Source organism: Pongo pygmaeus, chromosome 13 (assembly GCF_028885625.2).
Source record: "Pongo pygmaeus isolate AG05252 chromosome 13, NHGRI_mPonPyg2-v2.0_pri, whole genome shotgun sequence".
Taxonomy (NCBI): Eukaryota; Metazoa; Chordata; class Mammalia; order Primates; family Hominidae; genus Pongo; species Pongo pygmaeus.
The window spans coordinates 90484039-90507716 of NC_072386.2; the positions used below are offsets into that span (position 1 = coordinate 90484039).

Genomic DNA, 23678 nt, shown 5'->3' on the forward strand with positions numbered 1-23678 from the left:
TTTCCCTTGAGATTTTCTCTTTAACCCATGGATTATCTTAAATATTTTATTATTTCTTGTTATCATTCTGTTATTGATTTCTAGTTTAATTACACTGTCATCTGATAATACACTTTGTATGTCTTCAATTCTTTAAATCTGTTAGTACTCATTTATGACCCAGTATATTGTATATTTTGGTCAAGGTCCCATGGGTATTTTGAAAGATTGAGTTTCTGGCTGTCATTAGATGAAGTGTTAAATAAATACCAGTTGGATCCTGTTGCTTTATTTTGGTGTTCAGTTCTTCTGTGTCCTTGCTGATTTTCATTTTAGTGGTTCTAGCAATTATTGAGAAAAGAGTGTTGAAGTTACCAATTATAATTGTGTTTTCAAGTGTTTCTTTCTATTCTATCAGTTTTTGCTGCCTGTATCTTGAAGCTCTGTGATTTAGTATGTATACATTTAGGAATTTTATGTATTCTTGGTGAATTGACCCTTTTATTGTTATATAATATGTCTATTTGTTTCTGGTAATTGTCTTTTCTCTAAAGTTTACCTTATTAGATATTAATATACTTAACTCCAGCTTTTATTTCATTAGTATTTATTGTAGTCTTGCTAATTCTTTTACTTTTAACCTCCTATGTTATTGTATTTTAAGTAAGTTTCTTTTTTTTTTTTTTGAGACAGAGTCTCGCTCTGTCACCCAGGCTGGAGTGCAGTGACACGATTTTGGCTCACTGCAAGCTCCGTCTTCTGGGTTCATGCCATTCTCCTGCCTCAGCCTCCCAAGTAGCTGGGACTACAGGCGCCTGCCACCATGCCCGGCTAATTTTTTCTGTTTTTTAATAGAGGCGGGGTTTCACCATGTTAGCCAGGCTGGTCTCGATCTCCTGACCTCATGATTCGCTCGCCTCGGCCTCCAAAAGTGCTGGGATTACAGGCATGAGCCACCGTGCCCAGCCTAATCGAGTCTTCTTTTTTTAGCTCAGCCTTTTTGTTGATGTATTTACACCATTTACATTTAATGTAATTATGAATGTTAAGATTTAAGATTTCCAATTTATTGTGTTGAATACTGCATGTTCCTTCTGTTTTTCATTCCTGTCCTCCTTTCCATTTCTTGAATATTTTTAGTATTCCATTTTAATTTATATATGGTAGAGCTTTTTGTAATGCTTTATTAAGATATAATTCACATACCATACAATTCAAAATTTAAAGTATACATTTGAGTAATTTTGTAAATTCAGTGTTGGGCAAACATCACCACAAATGATATTAGAACACTTTCTCCCTCTCCCTCTCCCTCTCCCTCTCCCTCTCCCTCTCCCTCTCCCTCTCCCTCTCCCTCTCCCTCTCCCTCTCCCTTTTTTTCGGTCTCCCACTGTTATCGAAGCTGGACTGTACTGCCATGATCTCGGCTCACTGCAACCTCCCTGCCTCGGGCTCCTGTGACTCTCCTGCCTCGGCCTGCCGAGTGCCTGGGATTGCAGGCACGCGCCGCCACGCCTGAATGGTTGTTGTATTTTTGGTGGAGACGGGGTTTCGCCGTGTTGACCCGGCTGGTCTCCAGCTCCTGGCCTCGAGTGATCTGCCTGCCTCGGCCTCCCGAGGTGCTGGGATTGCGGACGGAGTCTCGCTAACTCAATGCTCAATGGTGCTCAGGCTGGAGTGCAGTGGTGTGATCTCGGCTCGCTGCAACCTCCACCTACCAGCCTCCTGCCTTGGCCTCTTAAAGTGCTAAGATTACAGCCTCTGCCCCGCCGCCACCCCGTCTAGGAAGTGAGGAGCATCTCTGCCTGGCCGCCCATCGTCTGGGATGTGAGAAGCCCCTCTGCCCGGCCGCCCTATCTGGGAAGTGAGGAGCGCCTCTGCCCGGCCGCCCATCGTCTGGGATGTGAGGAGCGCCTCTGCCCGTCTGCCACCCCGTCTGGGAGGAAGTGAGGAGCGCCTCTGCCCGGCTGCCCCGTCTGGGAGATGAGGAGCACCTCTGCCCGGCCGCCCCGTCTGGGAGGTCAGGAGCGCCTCTGCCTGGCCGCCACCCCGTCTGGGAGGAAGTGAGGAACGCCTCTGCCCGGTTGCCCCATCTGGGAAGTGAGGAGCGCCTCTGCCTGGCCGCCACCCCGTCTGGGAAGTGAGGAGCGCCTCTGCCTGGCTGCCACCCCATATGGGAAGTGAGGAGCGCCTCTGCCCAGCCGCCCCTTCTGGGAGGTGAGGAGCGCCTCTGCCCAGCCGCCCCGTCTGGGAGGTGAGGAGTGCCTCTGCCCGGCCGCCCCGTCTGGGAGGTGAGGAGCGCCTCTGCCTGGCCGCCACCCCGTCTGGGAGGAAGTGAGGAGCACCTCTGCCCAGCTGCCCCATCTGGGAAGTGAGGAGCGCCTCTGCCCGGCTGCCACCCCCTATGGGAAGTGAGGAGCGCCTCTGCCCAGCCGCCCACTCTGGGAAGTGAGGAGCGCCTCTGCCCGGCCGCCCACTCTGGGAAGTGAGGAGCGCCTCTGCCCGGCCGCCCACTCTGGGAGGTGAGGAGTGCCTCTGCCCGGCCGCCCACTCTGGGAAGTGAGGAGCGCCTCTGCCCGGCCGCCCACTCTGGGAAGTGAGGAGCGCCTCTGCCCGGCCGCCCACTCTGGGAGGTGAGGAGTGCCTCTGCCCGGCCGCCCCGTCTGGGAGGTGAGGAGCGCCTCTGCCTGGCCGCCACCCCGTCTGGGAGGAAGTGAGGAGCACCTCTGCCCAGCTGCCCCATCTGGGAAGTGAGGAGCGCCTCTGCCCGGCTGCCACCCCCTATGGGAAGTGAGGAGCGCCTCTGCCCAGCCGCCCACTCTGGGAAGTGAGGAGCGCCTCTGCCCGGCCGCCCACTCTGGGAGGTGGGGAGCGCCTCTGCCTGGCCACTCCGTCTGGGAAGGGAGGAGCGCCTCTGCCCGGCCGCCCCGTCTGGGAGGTGAGGAGCGCCTCTGCCCGGCCGCCACCCCGTCTGGGAGGAAGTGAGGAGCGCCTCTGCCCGGCTGCCCCATATGGGAAGTGAGGAGCGCCTCTGCCCGGCCGCCACCCCATATGGGAAGTGAGGAGCGCCTCTGCCTGACCACTCCGTCTGGGAGGTGAGGAGCGCCTCTGCCCGGCCGCCCCGTCTGGGAGGTGAGGAGCACCTCTGCCCGGCCGCCCCGTCTGGGAGATGAGGAGCACCTCTGCCCGGCCGCCCCGTCTGGGAGGTGAGGAGCGCCTCTGCCTGGCCGCCACCCCGTCTGGGAGGAAGTGAGGAGCGCCTCTGCCTGGCTGCCCCATCTGGGAAGTGAGGAGCGCCTCTGCCCGGCCGCCACCCCATATGGGAAGTGAGGAGCGCCTCTGCCTGGCCACTCCGTCTGGGAGGTGAGGAGCACCTCTGCCCGGCTGCCCCGTCTGGGAGGTGAGGAGTGCCTCTGCCCGGCTGCCACCCCGTCTGGGAGGAAGACGTGAGGAGCACCTCTGCCCGGCCGCCCCCTCTGGGAAGTGAGGAGCGCCTCTGCCTGGCCGCCACCCCGTCTGGGAGGAAGACGTGAGGAGCGCCTCTGCCCGGCAGCCCAGTCTGGGAAGTGAGGAGCGCCTCTGCCCGGCCGCCCTGTCTGGGAAGTGAGGAGCGCCTCTGCCCGGCCGCCCTGTCTGGGAAGTGAGGAGCGCCTCTGCCTGGCCGCCACCCCGTCTGGGAGGAAGTGAGGAGCGTCTCTGCCCGGCCGCCCCGTCTGGGAAGTGAGGAGCGCCTCTGCCCGGTCGCCCTGTCTGGGAGGTGAGGAGCGCCTCTGCCTGGCCGCCACCCCGTCTGGGAGGAAGTGAGGAGCGTCTCTGCCCGGCCGCCCCGTCTGGGAAGTGAGGAGCGCCTCTGCCCGGCCGCCCGGTCTGGGAAGTGAGGAGCGCCTCTGCTGGGCCGCCCCGTCTGGGAAGTGAGGAGCGCCTCTGCCCGGCCGCCCCGTCTGGGAGGCGAGGAGCGCCTCTGCCCGGCTGCCACCCGGTCTGGGAGGAAGTGAGGAGCGCCTCTGCCCGGGCGGCCCCGTCTGGGAAGCGAGGAGCGCCTCTGCCCGGGCGGCCCTGAGTGGGAAGCGAGGAGCGCCTCTGCCCGGGCGGCCCCGTCGGGGAAGTGAGGAGCGCCTCTGCCGGGCCGCCCCGTCTGGGAGGAGAGAAGCGCCTCTGCCCGGGCGGCCCCGTCTGGGAAGCGGGGGGCGCCTCTGCCCGGCCGCCCTGTCTGGGAGGTGAGGAGCGCCTCTGCCCGGCCGCCCTGTCTGGGAGGTGAGGAGCGCCTCTGCCCGGCTGCCCTGTCTGGGAGGTGAGGAGCGCCTCTGCCCGGCCACCCTGTCTGGGAGGTGTACCCAACAGCTCCGAAGAGACAGCGACCATCGGGAGCGGGCCATGAGGACGATGGCGGTTTTGTTGAAGACAAGGGGGGGAAGTGTGGGGAAAGGAAGGAGAGATCAGATTGTTGCTGTGTCTGTGTAGAAAGAGGTGGGCATAGGAGACTCCATTTTGTTCTGACTAGGAGAAATTCTTCTGCCTTGGGATGCTGTTGATCTATGGCCTTGCCCCCAGCCCCGTGCTCTCTGAAACATGTGCTGTGTCAACTCAGGGTTAAATGGATTAAGGGCGGTGCAAGATGTGCTTTGTTAAACAGATGCTTGAAGGCAGCATGCTCTTTAAGAGTCATCACCACTCCCTAATCTCAAGTACCCAGGAGCACAAACACTGCAGAAGGCCGCAGGGTCCTCTGCCTAGGAAACCAGAGACCTTTGTTCATGTGTTTATCTCCTGACCTTCTCTCTACTATTATCCTATGACCCTCCCATATCCCCCTCTCCGAGAAGCACCCAAGAATCATCAATAAATACTTCATAAATTAAAAAAAAAATAATAAAAAAAAAAGAAAAGTTAACAGCAAAAATAAAAAAAAAAAATAAGTAAATAACAGAAAAAAAAAATAAAAATAAAATAAAATAAAGCAAAAAAAAAAAAAAAAATGAGACTAAAAGACTGGGAGAATGTCTGTAAAACAACTGAGGATATAAAACAATGCTAATACTATGTGTATAGTCTAGCAACAAAAGATGAGTGCTCATGGGTGTTCTATTCCTAGTGCAAGTTCTTGTCAATCAAATTCTAAGGTATAAGTTTGGGCCATATAAATAGTTTTAATGAAAAATGTCGCTAAGGAAGTTCATAATTACAGGATGACTTGAAATGTGAATTTATGTCCATTATTCCTGAAGATAATCCTTACCCTAAGTGTATACTGGGCTTTGAAATTGTAGCCAACAGTATTATGAAGCAATCTACAATTAGGAAGACAATATATAAAAATATTACTTATGTCATCTTCATCTCATTGTCTCCACATTATATTTTATATATTTTATATGTTTTATAATGTTCACACTATGTTAATATAGTAATATGTGCATATAAGTTATGAATAAATAAATATACATAAAAAAAAAAAAATTTCCAAGGACCTGCTGAGCTGGAGATAATGTAAGCTCAGCCCTTCTTGGGGCAGAGGAGCCTGGATCTCACCTGGCATCAAGGCAAGGATGGTGGAGGGGGCAGGCACTTCTAGTTATCCTTTATCTAGCCACGTTAGTGACTTTGGAGATGTCCCTTGTTCCAGGCATGTAGAATCCTCACAGCCAAGTAAAGGGAGGAGCCGAAACCTGAGCGCTACATTACTCCAGTAAGTCCAGGGTGTTGGTCCTCAAAGCATTAAAGAGAACCTCAAAATTGCAAGCATGAAACTCCCCAACAATGATGGATGGTGCTGCCTCTCACTGGAATAATACGCATTACTTAAAATTTTAACTGTGGACAGCATGGAGATGTTAAAAGTTCTTAAGCTATAATGTAAAGTTAAAAATAAATAAATTCTAGACACAAAAAAAAAAAAAAAAAGAACACTTTCATTATCCCACAGAGAAACCCTTCACCATTTGGCTGTTACTCTTCAAATTTGTGCCCAACCCCCAGTCCTAGGCAACTACTCATCTACTTTCTGTCTCTATAGATATGCCAGTGCCAGATATTTCACATAAATATAATTATATAATATGTGGTATTTTTTGACTGGCTTCTTTTGCTTAGCATAATGTTTTCAAGGTTCATCCATGTTGAGCATATACTAGATCTTCATTCCTTTTGCTGAATAATATTCCACTGTAGAGATATACAACATTTTGTTTAACCATTCGTCAATTGATGAACAGCTTATGGATACTTGCATTATATCCACCTTTTGGCTGTCATGAATAATACTGCAATGGATATTTGCGTACCAGTTTTTGTGTGGACATATGTCTTCATTTCTCTTGGGTACATACTTGGGAGTGGAATTGCTGGGTCAAATGGTTATTTAATGTTTTGAGGAACTTCCAGAATATTTTCCAAAGTGACTGTACCATTTTAGATTCCCACCAGTAGTATATGAGGATTTTGATTTCTCTATATTCTCATTAATACTTGTTATTATGTATCTTTTTTATTATAACCATCCTAGTGTATGTGAAGTGATATCTTATATTGTGGTTTTTGTTCTGTTATCCAGGCTGGAGTGCAGTGATGTAATCTCAGCTCACTGCAACCTCCACCTCCTGGGTTCAAGTGATTCTCATGCCTCAGCCTCCCAAGTAGCTGGTATTACAGGCATGTGCCACCACCACACCCGGCTAATTTTTGTATTTTTAGTAGAGACAGGTTTTTGCCATGTTGGCCAGGCTGATCTCGAACTCCAGGCCTTAAGTGATCTGCCCACCTCAGCCTCCCAAAATGTTGGGATTATAGGTGTGAGCCACCCTGCTGGGTCTATATTGTGTTTTTAAATAAATCTCTTTGTATAGTTTGTTTTCGTTGGAGGTTTTTTGTTTATTTGTTTCTGAGTGTGTATGTGTGTGCGTGTGTGTGTGTGTGTGCGTGTGTATGATTGTTCTAGGTATTAGAATATGTATACTTATTTTATCACAGTCTGTATTTTCCACTTCGAATACAATAATAGAAGCCTTATCACTAATTAGGTCCCTTTACCCTTCTTTTTGATATAGTTATCTTAAAAATCACCTCTACATAAACTGAGAACCACATCATACAGCAAGGTTATCTTTGCTTTCAATCATCGAAACATAACTCTAAAAATTAAAGAGGATAAGCCGGGCATGCACTGTAGCCCCAGCTACTCAGGAGGCTGAGGCAGGGAGGACTGCTTTAGCCCAGGAGTTCAAGACCAGCCTGGGCAACACAGTGAGACCCTCATTAAAAATAAAAAAACTAAAGAGGATAAAAACAGTCTATTATTTTTCTCACATATTTACATTCAGCTTCTCTTTTTTAATTCCTGATGTTCTGTTTGTTTCATGAGTGTTCATAGTTGATTGTTGGAGCATTTTTATGAGGGTTGTTTTAAAATTCTTGTCATATAATTCTAATATATCTGTGTCATCGCAGTGTCAGTGCCTGTTGATTATCTTTTCTTGTTTAAATTAGTATTTTCCAAACTTTTGAGTTGTTTCATAATTTTGGATTATATCTTTGACATTTTCTGTATTATGAGACTCTGGATCCTATTTAAATATCTTATTTTAGTAAACGGACAATCTGTCAAGGTTTAGAATGAACATTCTCTTTCGATTTTGTGGTTCAAATTTCAAGTTAGTTTTCAGAGATCTTGCAGGGCTCTTCTGGTTTGCCCAACCTCTGGACTGCTCAGGCCCATTTAGAACCAAGGCAATAATCTAACTATAGTTCAATTCTCAGAGATTTTGCTATCTTGATTCTGACCAGTTTCACACATGGGCTGCTCAAAAGTGTCCTGACTTTTTGTACCAATTTAAAGAATTACTTCCTCCAATTTTGTCCTCTCCATATTGCTATCGCCTACTCTCTAGTTGGAAAGGGGTAAAATACTACCTCATTGCTATCCTTTGCTTAATTTGGGGCATTGATAGTTCGATAGGGCTCCTCCCAACGGTCTCTATAGTGTCCAGTGGGGAAAAGAGGTGCAGTTTCTTTTATTGTATGTGTTTTGAGTAGAGCATAGTCAAATGGTTCACTCGGCAGAGTTACCTGCCTCCCAGTCTTTTTACTAGAGAGAGTAGACTTCTCTTGAGAAATCTGGCATCTGTGCACCTTGGTGTTTCTGGATTATAGGCTACTCTAGCCCATAATGGGAGGCAAAAGCAAACAAGCAAACAGAAAACGCTTCAGGGAACTTACCACCAGGTTGTCTCTCAACTTCCAAAGTTCCTAGTCCAAGATGCCTTCCCTTCTCTGCCTGTCATTTATTTTGCCTTTTGCCCTGGGGATTTTAGTTGTAATTAGCAGGAGGATGAGGATACTATGTACTTGCTATATCTTGTCACCTTGTCTAGAAAGGGAAATCAACCGTGACTTTTTTTTTTTTTTTTTTTTGAGATGGAGTTTTACTCTCGTTGTCCAGGCTGGAGTGCAATGGCACAATCTTGGTTCACTACAACCTCCGCCTCCCGGGTTTAAGCAATTCTCCTGCCTCAACCTCCGGAGTAGCTGGGATTACAGGCGCCTGCCACCATGCCTGGCTAATTTTTGTATTTTTAGTAGAAACTGGGTTTCACCATGTTGGTCAGGCCGGTCTTGAACTTCTGACCTCAGGTGATCTGCCCACCTTGGCCTCCCAGAGTGCTGGGATTACAGGCGTGAGCCACCGCACCCAGTCTGTGATTCATTTTTGTATCACTCATAAAACATACCACAATGCCTAGTGTACAATTGGCATTAATTAAATATTTGTTTCAAAAGACAAGAGTGAGTGAGGGAGGAACATAAGTAGCTCTGTATCTCAAAATGTTAGTTCAGCATAATATGATTGAGTCATCAGTTTAAATTCTAGCCCCACCTACTTTCAGTGTGAACGTAGACTGGTTACTTAACTTCTTTGAGCCTCAGTTTCCTATAATATGACAATGGTAATATCTACTTCACAGGAAAAGTAAAAATAAGATGATATATTTAATGCATTTAGCACAATGCTTGATAATAAACAGCGAATGTAGTTCCTACTTATATTAGTAATAACAATTATCAAATATCACTATCTGTTTCTTATCCTGATAGGAAACTCTGCTCTTAAAGACAAAGAAGATCAATTTGGGAGAACACCACTTATGTATTGCGTGTTGGCTGACAGATTGGATTGTGCAGATGCTCTTCTGAAGGCAGGAGCAGATGTGAATAAAACTGACCATAGCCAGAGAACAGCCCTCCATCTTGCAGCCCAGAAGGTAAGAAGTAAAATTTCCTTGAAGAGTAAATGTTTTGTGTGATGTCTGCTAGTTGATTAGTGGAACTATGCAATGGACAGATAATAAAGAAGTCTCAAATGCGTGACTCATAGGTTTTATATATTTTCTCTAAAAGCTGTCTTTAAGCTGCAGAGAGTAAAAGCACAGATAACTATCAGCGGCTGCATTTCAGGTACCTCAAACAGTAGAATGTATTCTGTGATCTAAAGTTTATTGGGAAAAAAGTGATCAAATTTATATATACAATGTGATGAAACTATGTTACCAATCTATGTATAGGGAAAAAATAAAGACCAAAAAGAAATACTCAAAGATATTAATAGTGGTTGGGTTTAAATTTGGGGAATATATATGGAATTTTTTTACTTTTCACTGTTTAAAATTTTTTCCTTAATGAGTATTACTTTTACTATAAAAAGTTGAAATCCCAGCCTGGGCAACATAGCGAGACCCCATCTCTACAAAAAATTAAAAAATTAGCTGGGCATGGTGGCGCATACCTGCAGTCCCAGCTACTTGTGGGGCTCAGGCGGGAGGATCACTTGAGCCTGGGAGGTTGAGGCTGCAGTGAACTGAGTTCACATCACTGTACTCCATCCTGAGTGACAGGGCAAGACCCTGTCTCTAAATTAATTAATTAATTAATTTAATTTAATTTAAAAGGTTGAAATGTCGCTTGAAATATGTGGCATTAAGAAGCATAAAATAAATTTATTTTCTGAATGTATTTTCAACTTTTTAAAATCTAAAACTATGTTGCCAATATTAATGATTTCACATTTTTAAATGTATTATTAAGAGCTCAGATTTTTAAGATTAAACCCATCAAACAGATAAAATGGGAAGCTTCTACATTTAGTTAAAGACTTATTCACCTAAAAACTATTTTTCTTCCATAAAATTTTGGTCCATAAAATAGATTTCCAGTGCCTGGTATTTTTCTTTTTGTTATTTTAGATTTCTGTATTTTTTGAATAAAAAGCAATTAAAATGAGTTAGATCCAGCGGGAACTATTAGAGTTATTTTCCATTTAAAAATGTGAACCAGATATAGCTAATTAATTAAGGGGTTAGAAAAATACCTTTCATTAGTTGAATGCATAAAAAGAGGCTGACATTAAGTTATACTACTGAATATGCTAGTTATATGCGCTTCTCAGTTAGGTCTGTCAGGTTATTTTCAAAGTTACTTCTCTTGAATTTGGTTTTTATTATAGTAATTTCTAAAAAAATCTCCCTCATTTTCAATCTCAGTTTTAACTACTGCTCAGGTATTTATAACCCTTCACTTAGGCTTGTCAGCTAATGAAATTATTCACTCAAGAAAGGTAACTCCATTTACCTTGTTATCATAAAAAAGCAAATAGTTCAGATTGGGAAAAGCTGCAAAATTAAGACTTTGATACCCTGTAGATTTTTCATTATGATTGACTTAGGTGTAAAACTCAGCTTCAAAAATGTAGAGTGAAGGAACCTAGCTTAACGTCAAGTAGATTAGGTGGAGCAAGTGAGGATTTCAGTTGATGATCCAACAGTATAACATCCTGTAGAAGTATTATATGACCAAGATGGTTGAAAGAAGGGGAATGTACAACCAGACATGTTAGCTGTAATCTTTTCATTAGATACCATGCATTGTTTTCTTTTGTTTTTTTGTTTCTACTTTGATTTTTTAATTATAAATTTTTCATAGTATCGAAGAATAAATAGAACTATGATTTATATGGCAGTATTTACATAGTTGATTTCATAACAGATTTCATGTTCTTTCAAGTATCTGATAATTATGCATTTCTTTCCTTACTCTGTGTTGCTGTTTGTTTTTACATGCTTGCCAAAAGCAGTAATGGATCCGAATTCCCAGAAAGGGATAGTAATAATTCTTTAGTATTCTCCTGTGTCCAATTAAATCTGGGTATTGTGTTAGTTCATTTGTGCTTTATACAAAGCACCAGCATTCAGAAATCAAAGATAGTATACACCAGTCAGGAATAAGATAGTAAATGATCTACAAATAATTTTCAAAGAATAGTTGGAGATAATGTGTCCCAGGGCTGTAATACTCCTTGCCCCCAAACAGACACAAGCACAAATTCTCTTTAGAGAAAACATCTTCACCTTAAACTTCCAGGATTTTCCCATATTAAATAAACCAAATGTGAACTGACAATGAAAGATCTCCAGACTCATAAGGGAGCAATGTACTATGAATGAGAGTCAGCAGAAACAACAAACAGATTTAGTCTATGAAAAACATCAGGGATTGGCATCATTAGAGACACAATATAAAATAACCACTGATGGAATGCTTAAAGATATGAAAGAAGAAATCAGCCAAGCACAGTGGCTCACACCTGTAATTTTAGCACTTTAGAAAGACCAGGCAAGAGGCTGTCTTGAGGCCAGGAGTTTGAGACCAGCCAGGGCAACATAGAGAGACTCTATTTATTTAAAACAAAAAAAATTAGCTGGGTGTAGTGGCCCACACCTGTAGTCCTAGCTCCTTGGGAGGCTGAGGCGGAAGGATTGCTTGAGCCCTGGAGTTTGAGACCAGCCTGAATAACAAAGTGAGACCCTGTCTCAAAAAAATATATATTTTATTTAATATTATAATTAAAAGAAGGAATCTGGCAGGGTGCAGTGGCTCACACCTGTAATCTTAGGACTTTCGGAGGCCAAGGTGGGTGGATCACTTGAGGCCAGGAGTTTGAGACCAGCCTGGGCAACATGACGAAACCCTGTCTCTACTAAAACACACACACACACACACACACACACACACACACACGCAAATTAGTTGGGCATGGTCGTGAGCACGTGTACTCCCAGCTACTTGGGAGACTGAGGTGGAAGGGTCGCTTGAGCCCGGGAAGTCTGCAGTGAGGAGAGATCATACCACTGTACTTCAGCCTGGGGGACTGGAGTGAGACCCTGCCTCAAAAAAAAATGTAAATACCTAAAAAATTTTTTTTAAAAAACAAGGAATCAGAAAAATGAGAAACCAACAAGACACTTTCATGACTAGGCATCAATTCTGGCCATAATGGCTTGTTTTAAACTAATTTGCCTGTCAAAAAAAATCTGTAAAAACTGAATAAAATACTATATACATTGTTTGAAGGCATTGAGAACAATCAGCACAGGCAGGATCTAAGAGACTACAATCATTCAAAGAAGAGAAACACATAAAGTGAGTACCACATTCATCCTGGCCTTTTCCTTCATGGCATTTTCCAAATTGGAATGCAAAAGAATACAATCCTAACAGGAAGCAGCAGGCTTACCAGGCTGAAGAAACTGAGGCAGAGTTTGGAGATAATAGTGGCTGGAACTTGAAGGTCAAAATCCTGGAGAGGAGGGAATTGCAGAGAAAGAATGCAAGAATCTGGATACAAATTCCTCACAAGTTTTTAGCAGATTCCTAAACTGTGCTTGTATAGGGTGGTGCTCTAAGAAACCTAGTATTAAACAACAGCTGGGAGACTAGAGAGCTGAGTAGAGATTATTTTAAATTATCCTATATTTTCTTTTATGTTTAAATCTCTTAATACATAACACATTGATTTTTGTATAGGGATCCATTCTCATTTTGAACCATATGGATAATTAATTTTCCCAACACAACCTAGTTCATTAATTTTTGGCCATTTAGTATCTGCTCTGTGTCAGTTCCAGGCTTTTGTACTATGAACTCCCTATGCATTTCTTTTTTTTTTAAATGAGGGATCCTGAATACTAGGGAGCCTTTGGGAAATTTGAAAATAAAAGTTACATGATCAGTGTATTTTAGGGGGACTAATATGGCAACTAAAGCTACTTTGGAAGAGAAAGAGTGAAGATACATAGATTGCTATTATAGTTCAGGCCAGTAGAGAGGAATTGGGTTTAAGAGATACATTATGGAGGTAGAAGTGTTCATTCAACAAGCATTTGTTGAATATCTACGATGTAGTCATGATTATACAACTAGAGAGAATATGAAAAAAATGAATTAACATATGTTAGGTTATAGATAGGTGCTCTCAGTACCCATCCCTATTAAACTTCATTTCCCTTTGTTTAGTGAACCTTCTGATATATTGGATATCAAATATCCTTTCCAAGTATTGTCTGTCCCACTTAATTCTGGTATCCATGAATGCGGAAGTGTGCTATTTATGTAATCATAAACACTCATGTATATGTGTATACCTTCATTCGTTCAACATGTGTTAAAACTATTATGTAACAGGCATCGTGTTAGGCCTTGGAACACAAAGGTGAACAACATGATTCCTGCTCTTAAGTTGCTTACAGAGATCATGGATGAAGATATTAAATGATAATTAAAGCTGATTGATCTACCTTGTAATACATAAGTGTTTTATAAAATATCTATAGCCATAATATATAGTCATTGTTATTATTGACATGAAAAGACCAAACATTCTCATACGTATTTATTATGTTTCTAGTTTTTGTGTGTGTGTGATAGTGAACTACATTATATTATCTTTTCTTGGGTTCATTAGTGGGAAAAGCTCATATTCCCAAAGCATTTTGCTCACATCTCTATTAGAGCCCCATTACCTTATATTGTAATTATTGCTTACTTGTCTCTTTTCTACTAGGCTGGAGCTCCAGGCAAGTAGCTCTTTTTGTTTGCTTTTGAATCTCTCTGAATCTAGTAGGTTCTGACATGTCTTGGTTGAATGAATTTTATTTTACTTTTATAGAAAGTCATTACTAATACAAATGCGAGACCTTTTGTTTATTGGAAATATTTATCTACTTTAAAAATATATATGTTTGTGGAAAAACTTATTGAACTGTGCTGCTTGGCTTAGTTATTTTGGCACATGTTCACTTCTCTGGAAACAAATTACTGTTAGTCCAAGAAACTGAAGAAATGGTACCCATGAGAATAAAATTAATCTCAATATACTGAACATCTGCACCTAATTTGTTTTTCATTTAGAACCATCAGTTTAATCCAAGAAAGCAATTGGTCATACCTTTTCTGGGCTTCTCACAAAAGATATCTAATTGTTAGAAATTGCTCCAGGGAGGCTACTATTTCTCTGACTTCTACAGATACATTTGTTAATAAGGATAAAAAAGCTTTAGAAATATTACTATATGTTAATAGTTATGCATGTTTAATCTTCCAGGAGGTTATTCATTTGGCTTCAAGAAGCTTAAGACTACCCACTTTGACAAATTATATCACGGTAAACACAAAAATTAAAGAACCTTCTGGTTGTGGCTGCATTGTCCTTTTTTTAAATTCATAAACAATTCTGAGTTCATCTATGAAAATTGAATGTTTATTTTCAGTTTTCAAGATATGCTGTTTCCATATTACTGATTTACAAAAAGGAGAAAGAATATGTCTGAAACTTTTCAGGAACACTTATACCAGGTAACACTATTAGGTTTTCTTATTTTGCAGATGCACACACAAACACAACAAACAACCCACGCCCCAGTCCCCTTCAACTCTGTATTCCCCCTCAGTACATATATAGCTCTACCATAACTCATGACCACAGTTTATTGGAGATTTTGTTTATCTAGGTCTCACCCCCAGTAAAACTATTTGAAGGCAGTGACCATGTCTTATTTGATTTCGTAGTTACAGTCCTAGCATAGCTTCTGCCACTTAATAAAGACAGTAATTTATTTAAGGAATACATGAATGAATGAATGAATGAATGAATCAGTAAATGTGAATATCAAATAGATTTAATAGGAAGGGCATGGCCTTCAAGACAGTTGAAATTTAAACGAATAATTATATTTATTCCTTTTCACTATCCACTCCCCGCCCTTACAATTTTGCAATCAGGATTTTTAAAGATTTTCTGTGAGCTTAATTTCTCAATAAATAACACTCTTGTATGCCTCAATTTCTTCATCTATAAACTGGAATAATACATCCTATCTTCTATGTAGGGATGATGAGTCCTTAGATATAAAGCATTCTGTTTGTTGGAGAAATTTATTCTCAAGGACTACATTATCAATATTATTGCTATTAGTCACACTACAATGTAGGTGCAAACATCAAATTACTCTTTAGAGATCAGTAGATGTCAGAGATAGAAAGGCTCTTTGGGATCTTCTTGTCCAATTTGTCCTTGGATGAGGAAACTGAACTCTACTCCTTTTACATCTCTTCTCTTTAAAAATTACTGTACTCACATTCTCTTTGCCTTTGCATATGCCTGGAATTTTTTTTTTAATTACCTTAAGCATAGAGATAAGAAAGAACAGGGCCTGGTGCCATGGCTCACGCCTGTAATCTCAGCACTTTGGGAGGATGAGGCAGGGGGATCACCTGAGGTCAGGAATTTGAGACCAGCCTGGCCAAGATGGTGAAACCCCGTCTCTACTAAAAATACAAAACTTAGCTGGGCGTGATGGCACGTGCCTATAATCCGAGCTACTCAGGAGGCTGAGGCAGGAGAATCGCTTGAACCTGAGAGGCGGAAGTTACAGTGAGCCGATATTGCACCACTGCACTCCAGCCTCGGCAACAGAGTGAGACTCCATCTCAAAAAACAAAAACAAACAAAAAACAATGGAGAACTGAGAAAACATTAGGTACCTAATACCTTGAAGAGATCAAACTCAGTATTTCTTATTTTTGCTTCAGAATTTTTAAACAAAACTATAGATTCACTTGAAGTCTTCCGTTTATCTTCCAAAACCCTTCTTTCCCTGTCTCCTCAGTCTGTCTTGATTTTGGTGGTTTCAATTCCGATGCATATGTTTCTACCTTTACTTTATGTGTGTGTATGTGTGTGTGTGTGTGTGTGTGTGTGTGTATACATGTGCACATACACTATTATGGGTAAACCATATTATTTAGCATCTTTAAATTAATGGTATTATACTGTGTGCCATTTACCAACTTGCTTTTTCAACTTAATATTATGTATTTGAAACTTATTCATGTTGAAACATGTAGCCCTATTTCATAAAAGATTATATCCAGATGCCTAAAAGACACATGAGATGGTACACAACATCATTACTAATTAGAAGCAAATTAAAACTCCAGTGAGATACTACTACATGACCAGTGGAATGTATAAAGTAAAAAAGTTTGGCAATCAATATTGATTGATGGTGAAGATATGGAGCAACTGGAGCTCTCCAACATTTTTGTTGAGAATGTAAATTGGTACATTCACTCTTGCAAACTATCTGACTATATCTGCCAAAGCTACACACACACACACACACACACACACACACCCCTCATCTCAATTCATGCTCCCAGCCCCGGTAAGACCTAAGAAAAATAAGTGCCTCCTTCTACCAGAAGACATGTATGAGAATTACATGATAGTTTTATTTAGAAAAGCAAACATTCCTTTTTTAAAATTCTATTTTTCCATAAGTTATTGGGGGTAAAAGTGGTATTTGGTTACTTGAGTAAGTTCTCTAATGGAGATTTGTGAGAACCTGGTGCACCCATCGCCCGAGCAGTATACGCCGCACCATTATTTGTTGTCTTTTATCCCTTGCCCCCCTTCCACTCTTCCCCCCAAGTCCCCAAAGTCCACTGTATAATTTTTAGGCCTTTGCGTCCTCATAGCTTAGCTCCCACTTATCAGTGAGAACATATGATGTTTGGTTTTCCATTCCTGAGTTACTTTGCTTAGAATAATAGTCTCTAATCTCATCCAGGTCATTGCAAATGCTGTTAATTCATTCCTTTTTAAGGCTGAGTGGTATTCCATTGTGTATATCTATACACCAGAGTTTCTTTATCCACTCATTGATTGATGGACATTTGGATTGGTTCCACAATTTTGCTATTGTGAATTGTGCTGCTATAAACATGTGTGAGCAAGTATCTTTTTCGTATAATGACTTATTTTCCTCTGGGTAGATACCCAGTAATGGGATTGCTGGATCAAATTGTAGTTCTACTTTTAGTTACTTAAGGAATCTCCACACCGTTTTCCATAGCAGCTGTACGAGTTTACATTCCCACCAGCAGTGTAGAAGTGTTCGCTGATCGCCCCATCCACGCCAACATCTACTGTTTTTTTATTCTTTGATTATGGCCATTCTTACAGGAGTAAGGTGGTATTGCATTGTGGTTTTGATTTGCATTTCCCCGATCATTAGTGATGTTGAGCATTTTTTCATGTTTTTTGGCCATTTTTGTAACTTCTTTATAAAAGCAAATATTCTTAATAGTGCAGACAACTCAAATACGTACCAACAGGTGAATGGGTAGCTAAATTGTGATGTATTCCTACAATGGAACACTGCATGAATGAACTGCTGACACATTCAACCACATAAGTGAATTTCATAGACATTATGTTGAGTGGAACAAGTCAGACACTTATAAAAAATTTATTTGCTGTTCATATGAATCTCAGGAACAAGAAAAACTAATCTATGGTGAGTCAAATCAGATTTGTGGTTACCTAAAAGATGGGTAATGACTGAGAAGAATATGAGTAAGCTTTCAGGGGTGCTGAAAATGTTCTGGATCGGTGTGTGTGTTGGTTACATTAAAAGGTATCAGTCTGTATGCCTTAAGATTTATGCACTTTACTGTATATGTTATATTCTCAATTTTTAAAGTATTATTTAAAAAATGATAAAATGTTCAGAACTTGGCAGACATTATTTGTAGGGAAGGTAAGGGAGGATGGAATCAAGAATGGTTCCTGAGCTAGACTGTTAAGCACTCAGGTCAAATTTCCCCCATCCTTAGCCTCAGGAGCTATATGAAAGCCCTGTGTCTGTGCTCTTATCCAGGGGTTCTCAGATGAACGTGCAGCAGAATCACTTGGAGAACTTGTTAAAACATAGACAAGTTCTATGGTGGGCCCCACCACCAGTGTTTTTAATTCAGCAGGGCTGGTGTGGGGCCAGAGAATTTGCTTATCTTACAAGCTCCCAGGTGATGATGATGATGATGTAGGCAACACACTTGGAGAATCACTACTCTATTCTGCTTATACCATTTGTCTTTGCTGCATTTTCAATGCTATTGGCTCCATAACCTCTAGATACTATCCTGTTTTACTGGTGACTCTTTTGGCTGGTATTCCTAGCTCTTGATGACATGACTCATAGAGGTAGGATATACTAGTCCAGGTACAATTTTGAGAGGAAATTATCGAGTTCAGTTGTGAAAAATGGAATTTTAGGCTTCAGTGTAATGACTAGCATGAATTGTGACAGTTTGCATCTCCAAAGTGAGGTCTTGGCTGGAGTTATTAGTATACATATAGAAACCATAGAAGTAGTTGAAGGGCTCAGATGTGGTTTATAGATGGGAAGAGGATTAGAAATAGAAAACACCAATATTTAAGGTTTATTTACAGAAAATAAACTTACAAAGGAGACAGTACAAGATAGGAGAAGAACTAGATCAGAGTGGTGTTATGGAGCCAGAGGGACAGGTTTCAAGCAGAAGAGGATCCATTTGTTTCATCTTTTTTACTATGATGCTAAGATTTGAATAGTTCCTTTCCACTAAATGACTCAATAAATGGATAGATATAAATATGATAAGAATTCAAAGGCTTCCATTGGATTTTTCAGTTAGAAAGTGACCTTAGCAAGAACAATGGTATTTAGTGGACACACAAGCTAGATATATATCCCTGTTGAGTAAACAGGAAATGAGGATATGGAGACAGTACGAGTGATTGATTAATGGGGTTATTGATCAGGAAAAGTATTAACAGAAGAAATTGTGATGGGAAAATTGTTAATAAATAATAATGAATCTCTCCCAGTATAACCGTCACCCACTTTCAATAAATATTAATTCATAAACTTGTTTCTGTAGACTCCCAACTGTTTTATTATACATTCTATTATTTCATCCATAAATATTTCAGTATATATTCAGTATATATAATTCATATATCCCCACGATATCATTGTACCAAAAAGAAATTAGTGATAATTCTGTAATATTATTCAATACCTAATCAGTGTTCAAATTTTCCTGATTATATCTTAAACTTTTTTTTACAGTTGATTTATTCAAATCAGGACCTAAACAAGGTCTATACATTGTATTTGGTTGATAAGTCTTTTAAGTCTCTTGTAATCTAATAGATGAGAGATATTTGAACACGTTTAAATGTTAAGGAAAAGGAGACACCAAAAATTTAGGAGAAAGAATGGATTATTGATGGATCAAAGTCGCTGGGGAGATGGGAACAGAAAGGACAGTCGAGTCTGGGCACAGTAGCTCACGCGTGTACTCCCAATGCTTTGGGAGGCTGAGGTGGGCAGATCACCTGAGGTCAGAAGTTCAAGACCAGCCTGGCCAACATGGTGAAACTCCATCTCTATTAAAAATACAAAAATTAACCAGGTGTAGTGACACGCGCCTGTAATCCCAGCTGTGTGGGAGGCTGAGGCAGGAGAATCACTTGAACTCAGGAAGCAGTGGTTGCAGTGAGCCATGATCGCGCCACTGCACTCCAGCCTGGTCAGCAGAGGGAGACTCCTTCTCAAAAAAAAAGGACGGACAGTTGGAAAGTTTAGATACACAGTAGGAATGTTTGTTCAATGAATGAGTATGCCATGAACTTAGAATATATCTGAATATTCTTGACAATCAATTATAAAATATGAAAACTGGAAGGGCCTTGGAAATTATTATTATTTTACACATGGGAAAACAAGGAGCTCTAGGTTTTCTTTTGATTAGAGGGAGATGTTTTGTCCCTAAAGTAGGGGAGAATGGATAGGAAAGGAAACCTTAGGAATATAGGGGACCACTGCTGCTCCTCTCACACCTCCCCAGACCCTTTACACCCTTGGTTCTATTAAACTGCTAAACTTGGGCTTCAGGAACAGAGGAAGTGAGAAAGATAGTGTTTAATGATAGCTTGTTTTTTCACTGCATAACAAGGACCTTGTTATTTTCTGGTGCTCTGCAGAGTAAATATAGCATAAAGAAAAATGGTATCTGGTATCTGAATTTATCAGATCTATATTCGAGTCATAATTCAAAGACATTTGGTACTCACTAGATTGTGACCTTGAGCAGGTAGTTTAACTCTCTAAGCCTCTGTGAAATGGAGATAATATTTCTAACATACTTACATCATAAGATTGTAAGTATGAAAATACATTGAAATACTGATTGACATGTATGCCAAAGACCCTGGAAGGCAGCAAAGTTATGCATAGTGTTTACAAATATATATGAGTATGAAACATCTGAAAACCATATAAATAATCTCTTTTGCAAATATAGGTACTTTTTCCAATTGTATTTAGAAGTTGATGTGATTAATTGATGTGATTAAGAAAATGGCATTTCATTTAAAATTGTAACTGAATTCAATTCTCATATTTATTCAATGAACCAACAAACACTAAATTTAAACATTAAGGTTCTATTGAATTTTTTGTAGGATTTTTTTGCTGTTTTTTAACTTTAAAAAGAGTAAACTTTAAAAGACTGAGTGTCAACGTAATAATATATGTGTATAAAGTGCTTTATTTATAAGTAACTTTAATTGAGAATAACAGCAAGTAGGTATAGCCATCTAGTGACTTTAACTTTCTTTTTAAAATATATGTAACTCCTCAGCCAGGCATGGTGGCTCATGTCTGTAATCCCAATACTTTGGGAGGCTGAGGCAGGTGGATCACCTGAGGTGAGGAGTTCGAGACCAGCCTGGCCAATGTGGTGAAACCCCATCTCTACTAAAAATACAAAAATTAGCTGGGCGTGGTAGCACGTGCCTGTAATCCCAGCTACTCGGGAGGCTGAGGCAGGAGAATCGCTTGAACCCAGTGGGTAGAGGTTGCAGTGAGCCGAGATTGTGCCATTGCACTCCAGCTAGGGCGACAAGAGCGAAATTCCGTCTCAAAAAAAATTTTATATATATATATGTATATATCCTTATACATTTAACCCTCAGAGCAACATCTTTTTATCCTTTAATTGGAAACATTAGATTTGAGTTGAAGAAACATTATCATATACTTCAACCATTAATGTTTCTGTACCCAGCTTCTACCCTTTCTGGCTCTGTCATTTGCTCCAACAAATCTGTCTTATTTAAATCAAAAGAGTTGCATATAGGCACTTTTGATAAAGAGTCTTTAACCCTGAAATTTTATTGATTTCGACTTTTGTTTTTAAATTATTTTTATTGATGGCTTCCTTTTTTTTTTTTTTTTTTTTTCTTTCAAGATAGAGTCTCGCACCGTCACCCAGGCTGGAGTGCAGCGGCGTGATCTCGGCTCACTGCAACCTCTGCCTCCTGGGTTCAAGTGATTCTCCTGCCTGCCTCAGTCTCTGGAGTAACAGGGATTACAGGGGCCTGCCACCACGCCCGGATAATTTTTGTATTTTTAGTAGAGACAGGGTTTCACCATGTTGGTCAGGCTGGTCTTGAACTCCTGACCTCAAGCAATTCACCCGCCTCATCCTCCCAAAGTGCTGGGATTACAGGCGTGAGCCACCACACCCAGCCTTATTGATGGTTTTCCTTGTCGAAACATTATTTAATCAAAACAGATGAAAGTATGTAGGGAGAGATTTCTTTTACAAACATATTTTGCGCTTCTTTGTTTTATATTATAGGGTACAGAAATGACTTATTTGTTGTTGTTGTTTGCATGATGCACAGTGTGACCCAATTTACCTAGGCTTACTCTTTTCTCAGTTCTTGTACTTCTGTATTTCTCTGATTCATTGATACATTGGCCACTTGTTCATTTCAGAATTTTCTCTGGACTTTGATACTGCAGTAACTTATTTTTCTGCTACTCCTTTGATAGTTCATTGTTTTCTTTATTAACTCCTTTCCTTTAACTCCCATTTCTGCCCCAAGATAAAAGTCTTTCTATATATTCTACCTTTCAGAGGTCTCATCTACTTCTATAGCTTTCGGCTATTTTCCCTCAAATATTTGTCTCTAGCCCCAGCCTCTCCCCTTATTCCAGACTTATACTTCCAGCTATCTTCTAGAAATCTCTACCTGGATATCTTCCCAAAATCTCAATTTCAACATATCTGAAACAAGACCTTACCTTTTTACCTGTAATCAGTCCCGTCATCTGATTTTTAAAAACAATTTATTGAGGTGAAATACACATAGCATAAAATTAACCCTTTTTTTGTGGGGGGAGATAGAGTCTCACTTTGTCACCCAGGCAGGAGTGCAGTGGCGTGATCAGGGCTCACTGCAGCCTCAACCTCCTGGGTTCAAGTGATCCTCCTGCCTCAGCCCCCCAAGTAGCTGGCACTATAGGCACGTGCCACTACGCCCAGCTAATTTTTGTATTTTTTGTAGAGACAGGGGTTTCGCCTTATTGCCCGGGCTGGTCTCAAACTCCTGAGCTCAAGCTGTCAGCCCGCCTTGGCCCACCAAAATGCTAGGATTACAGGCATCAGCCACCACATTTTAACCATTTTAAAGTGAGCAATTCAGAGAAATTTTGTACATTCGTTATGTTGTGCAACCACTACCTCTATCTAGTTCCAAAGCATTTCCATCACTCTAAAGTAAAACCTCTTATCCATTAAACAGTTTGTCTCCGTTGCCCTCTCTCCTAGCCCCTGGCAACCACCAATATGCATTCTGTTTCTATGGATTTATAGATATTTCATGTAAAAAGGAATCATATATGACCTTTGTTTCATGCGCGTCTGTGTAAAGAGACCACCAAACAGGCTTTGTGTGAGCAACAAGGCTGTTTATTTCACCTGGGTGCAGGTGGGCTGAGTCTGAAAAGAGAGTCAGCGAAGGGAGATAGGGGTGGGGCAGTTTTATAAGATTTGGGTAGGTAAAGGAAAATTACAGTCAAAGGGGGGTTCTCTGGCGGGCAGGAGTGGGGGTCACAAGGTGCTCAGTGGGGGAGCTTTTGAGCCAGGATGAGCCAGGAGAAGGAATTTCACAAGATAGTGTCAGCAGTTAAGGCAAGAACAGGCCATTTTCATTTCTTTTGTGGTGGAATGTCATCAGTTAAGGCAGGAACCGGCCATCTGGATGTGTACATGCAGGTCACAGGAGATATGATGGCTTAGCTTGGGCTCAGAGGCCTGACATTCCTGTCTTCTTATATTAATAAGAAAAATAAAACAAAATAGTGGTAAAGTGTTGGGACGGCGAAAATTTTGGGGGATGGTATGGAGAGATAATGGGCGATGTTTCTTAGGGCTGCTTCGAGCGGGATTAGGGGCGGCGTGGGGACCTAGAGCGGGAGAGTTTAAGCTGAAGGAAGATTTTGTGGTAAGCGGTGATATTGTAGGACTGTTAGAAGAAACATTTGTCATTTAGAATTATTGGTGATGGCCTGGATACGGTTTTGTATGAATTGAAAAACTAAATGGAATAAGAGAAGGAGAAAAACAGGTATTAAAGGACTAAGAATTGGGAGGACCTAGGACATCTAATTAGAGAGTGCCTAAGGAGGTTCAGCATA

The 23678-nt window shown here is 41.4% G+C and overlaps 1 protein-coding gene across 9 annotated transcripts in view; it reads left to right on the plus strand.

The window, feature by feature from the left end:
- INVS (inversin) overlaps window positions 1-23678 on the plus strand; it is a 208053-nt gene that overhangs the window by 19680 nt on the left and 164695 nt on the right. For 7 of the 9 annotated variants that reach the window (XR_010123347.1, XR_010123346.1, XR_010123345.1 and 4 more), the window contains one exon: window positions 9067-9233. Coding sequence is in view for 5 of the 9 variants with exons in the window: in XM_063649760.1 (XP_063505830.1) it covers window positions 9067-9233 (167 nt within the window). In the remaining 4 variants the exon portion in view is untranslated. Of the gene's footprint in view, window positions 1-4115; window positions 4271-9066; window positions 9234-23678 lie in introns of those variants that run through there. The other 2 variants (XM_063649762.1, XM_063649763.1) reach the window with 2 other exon arrangements.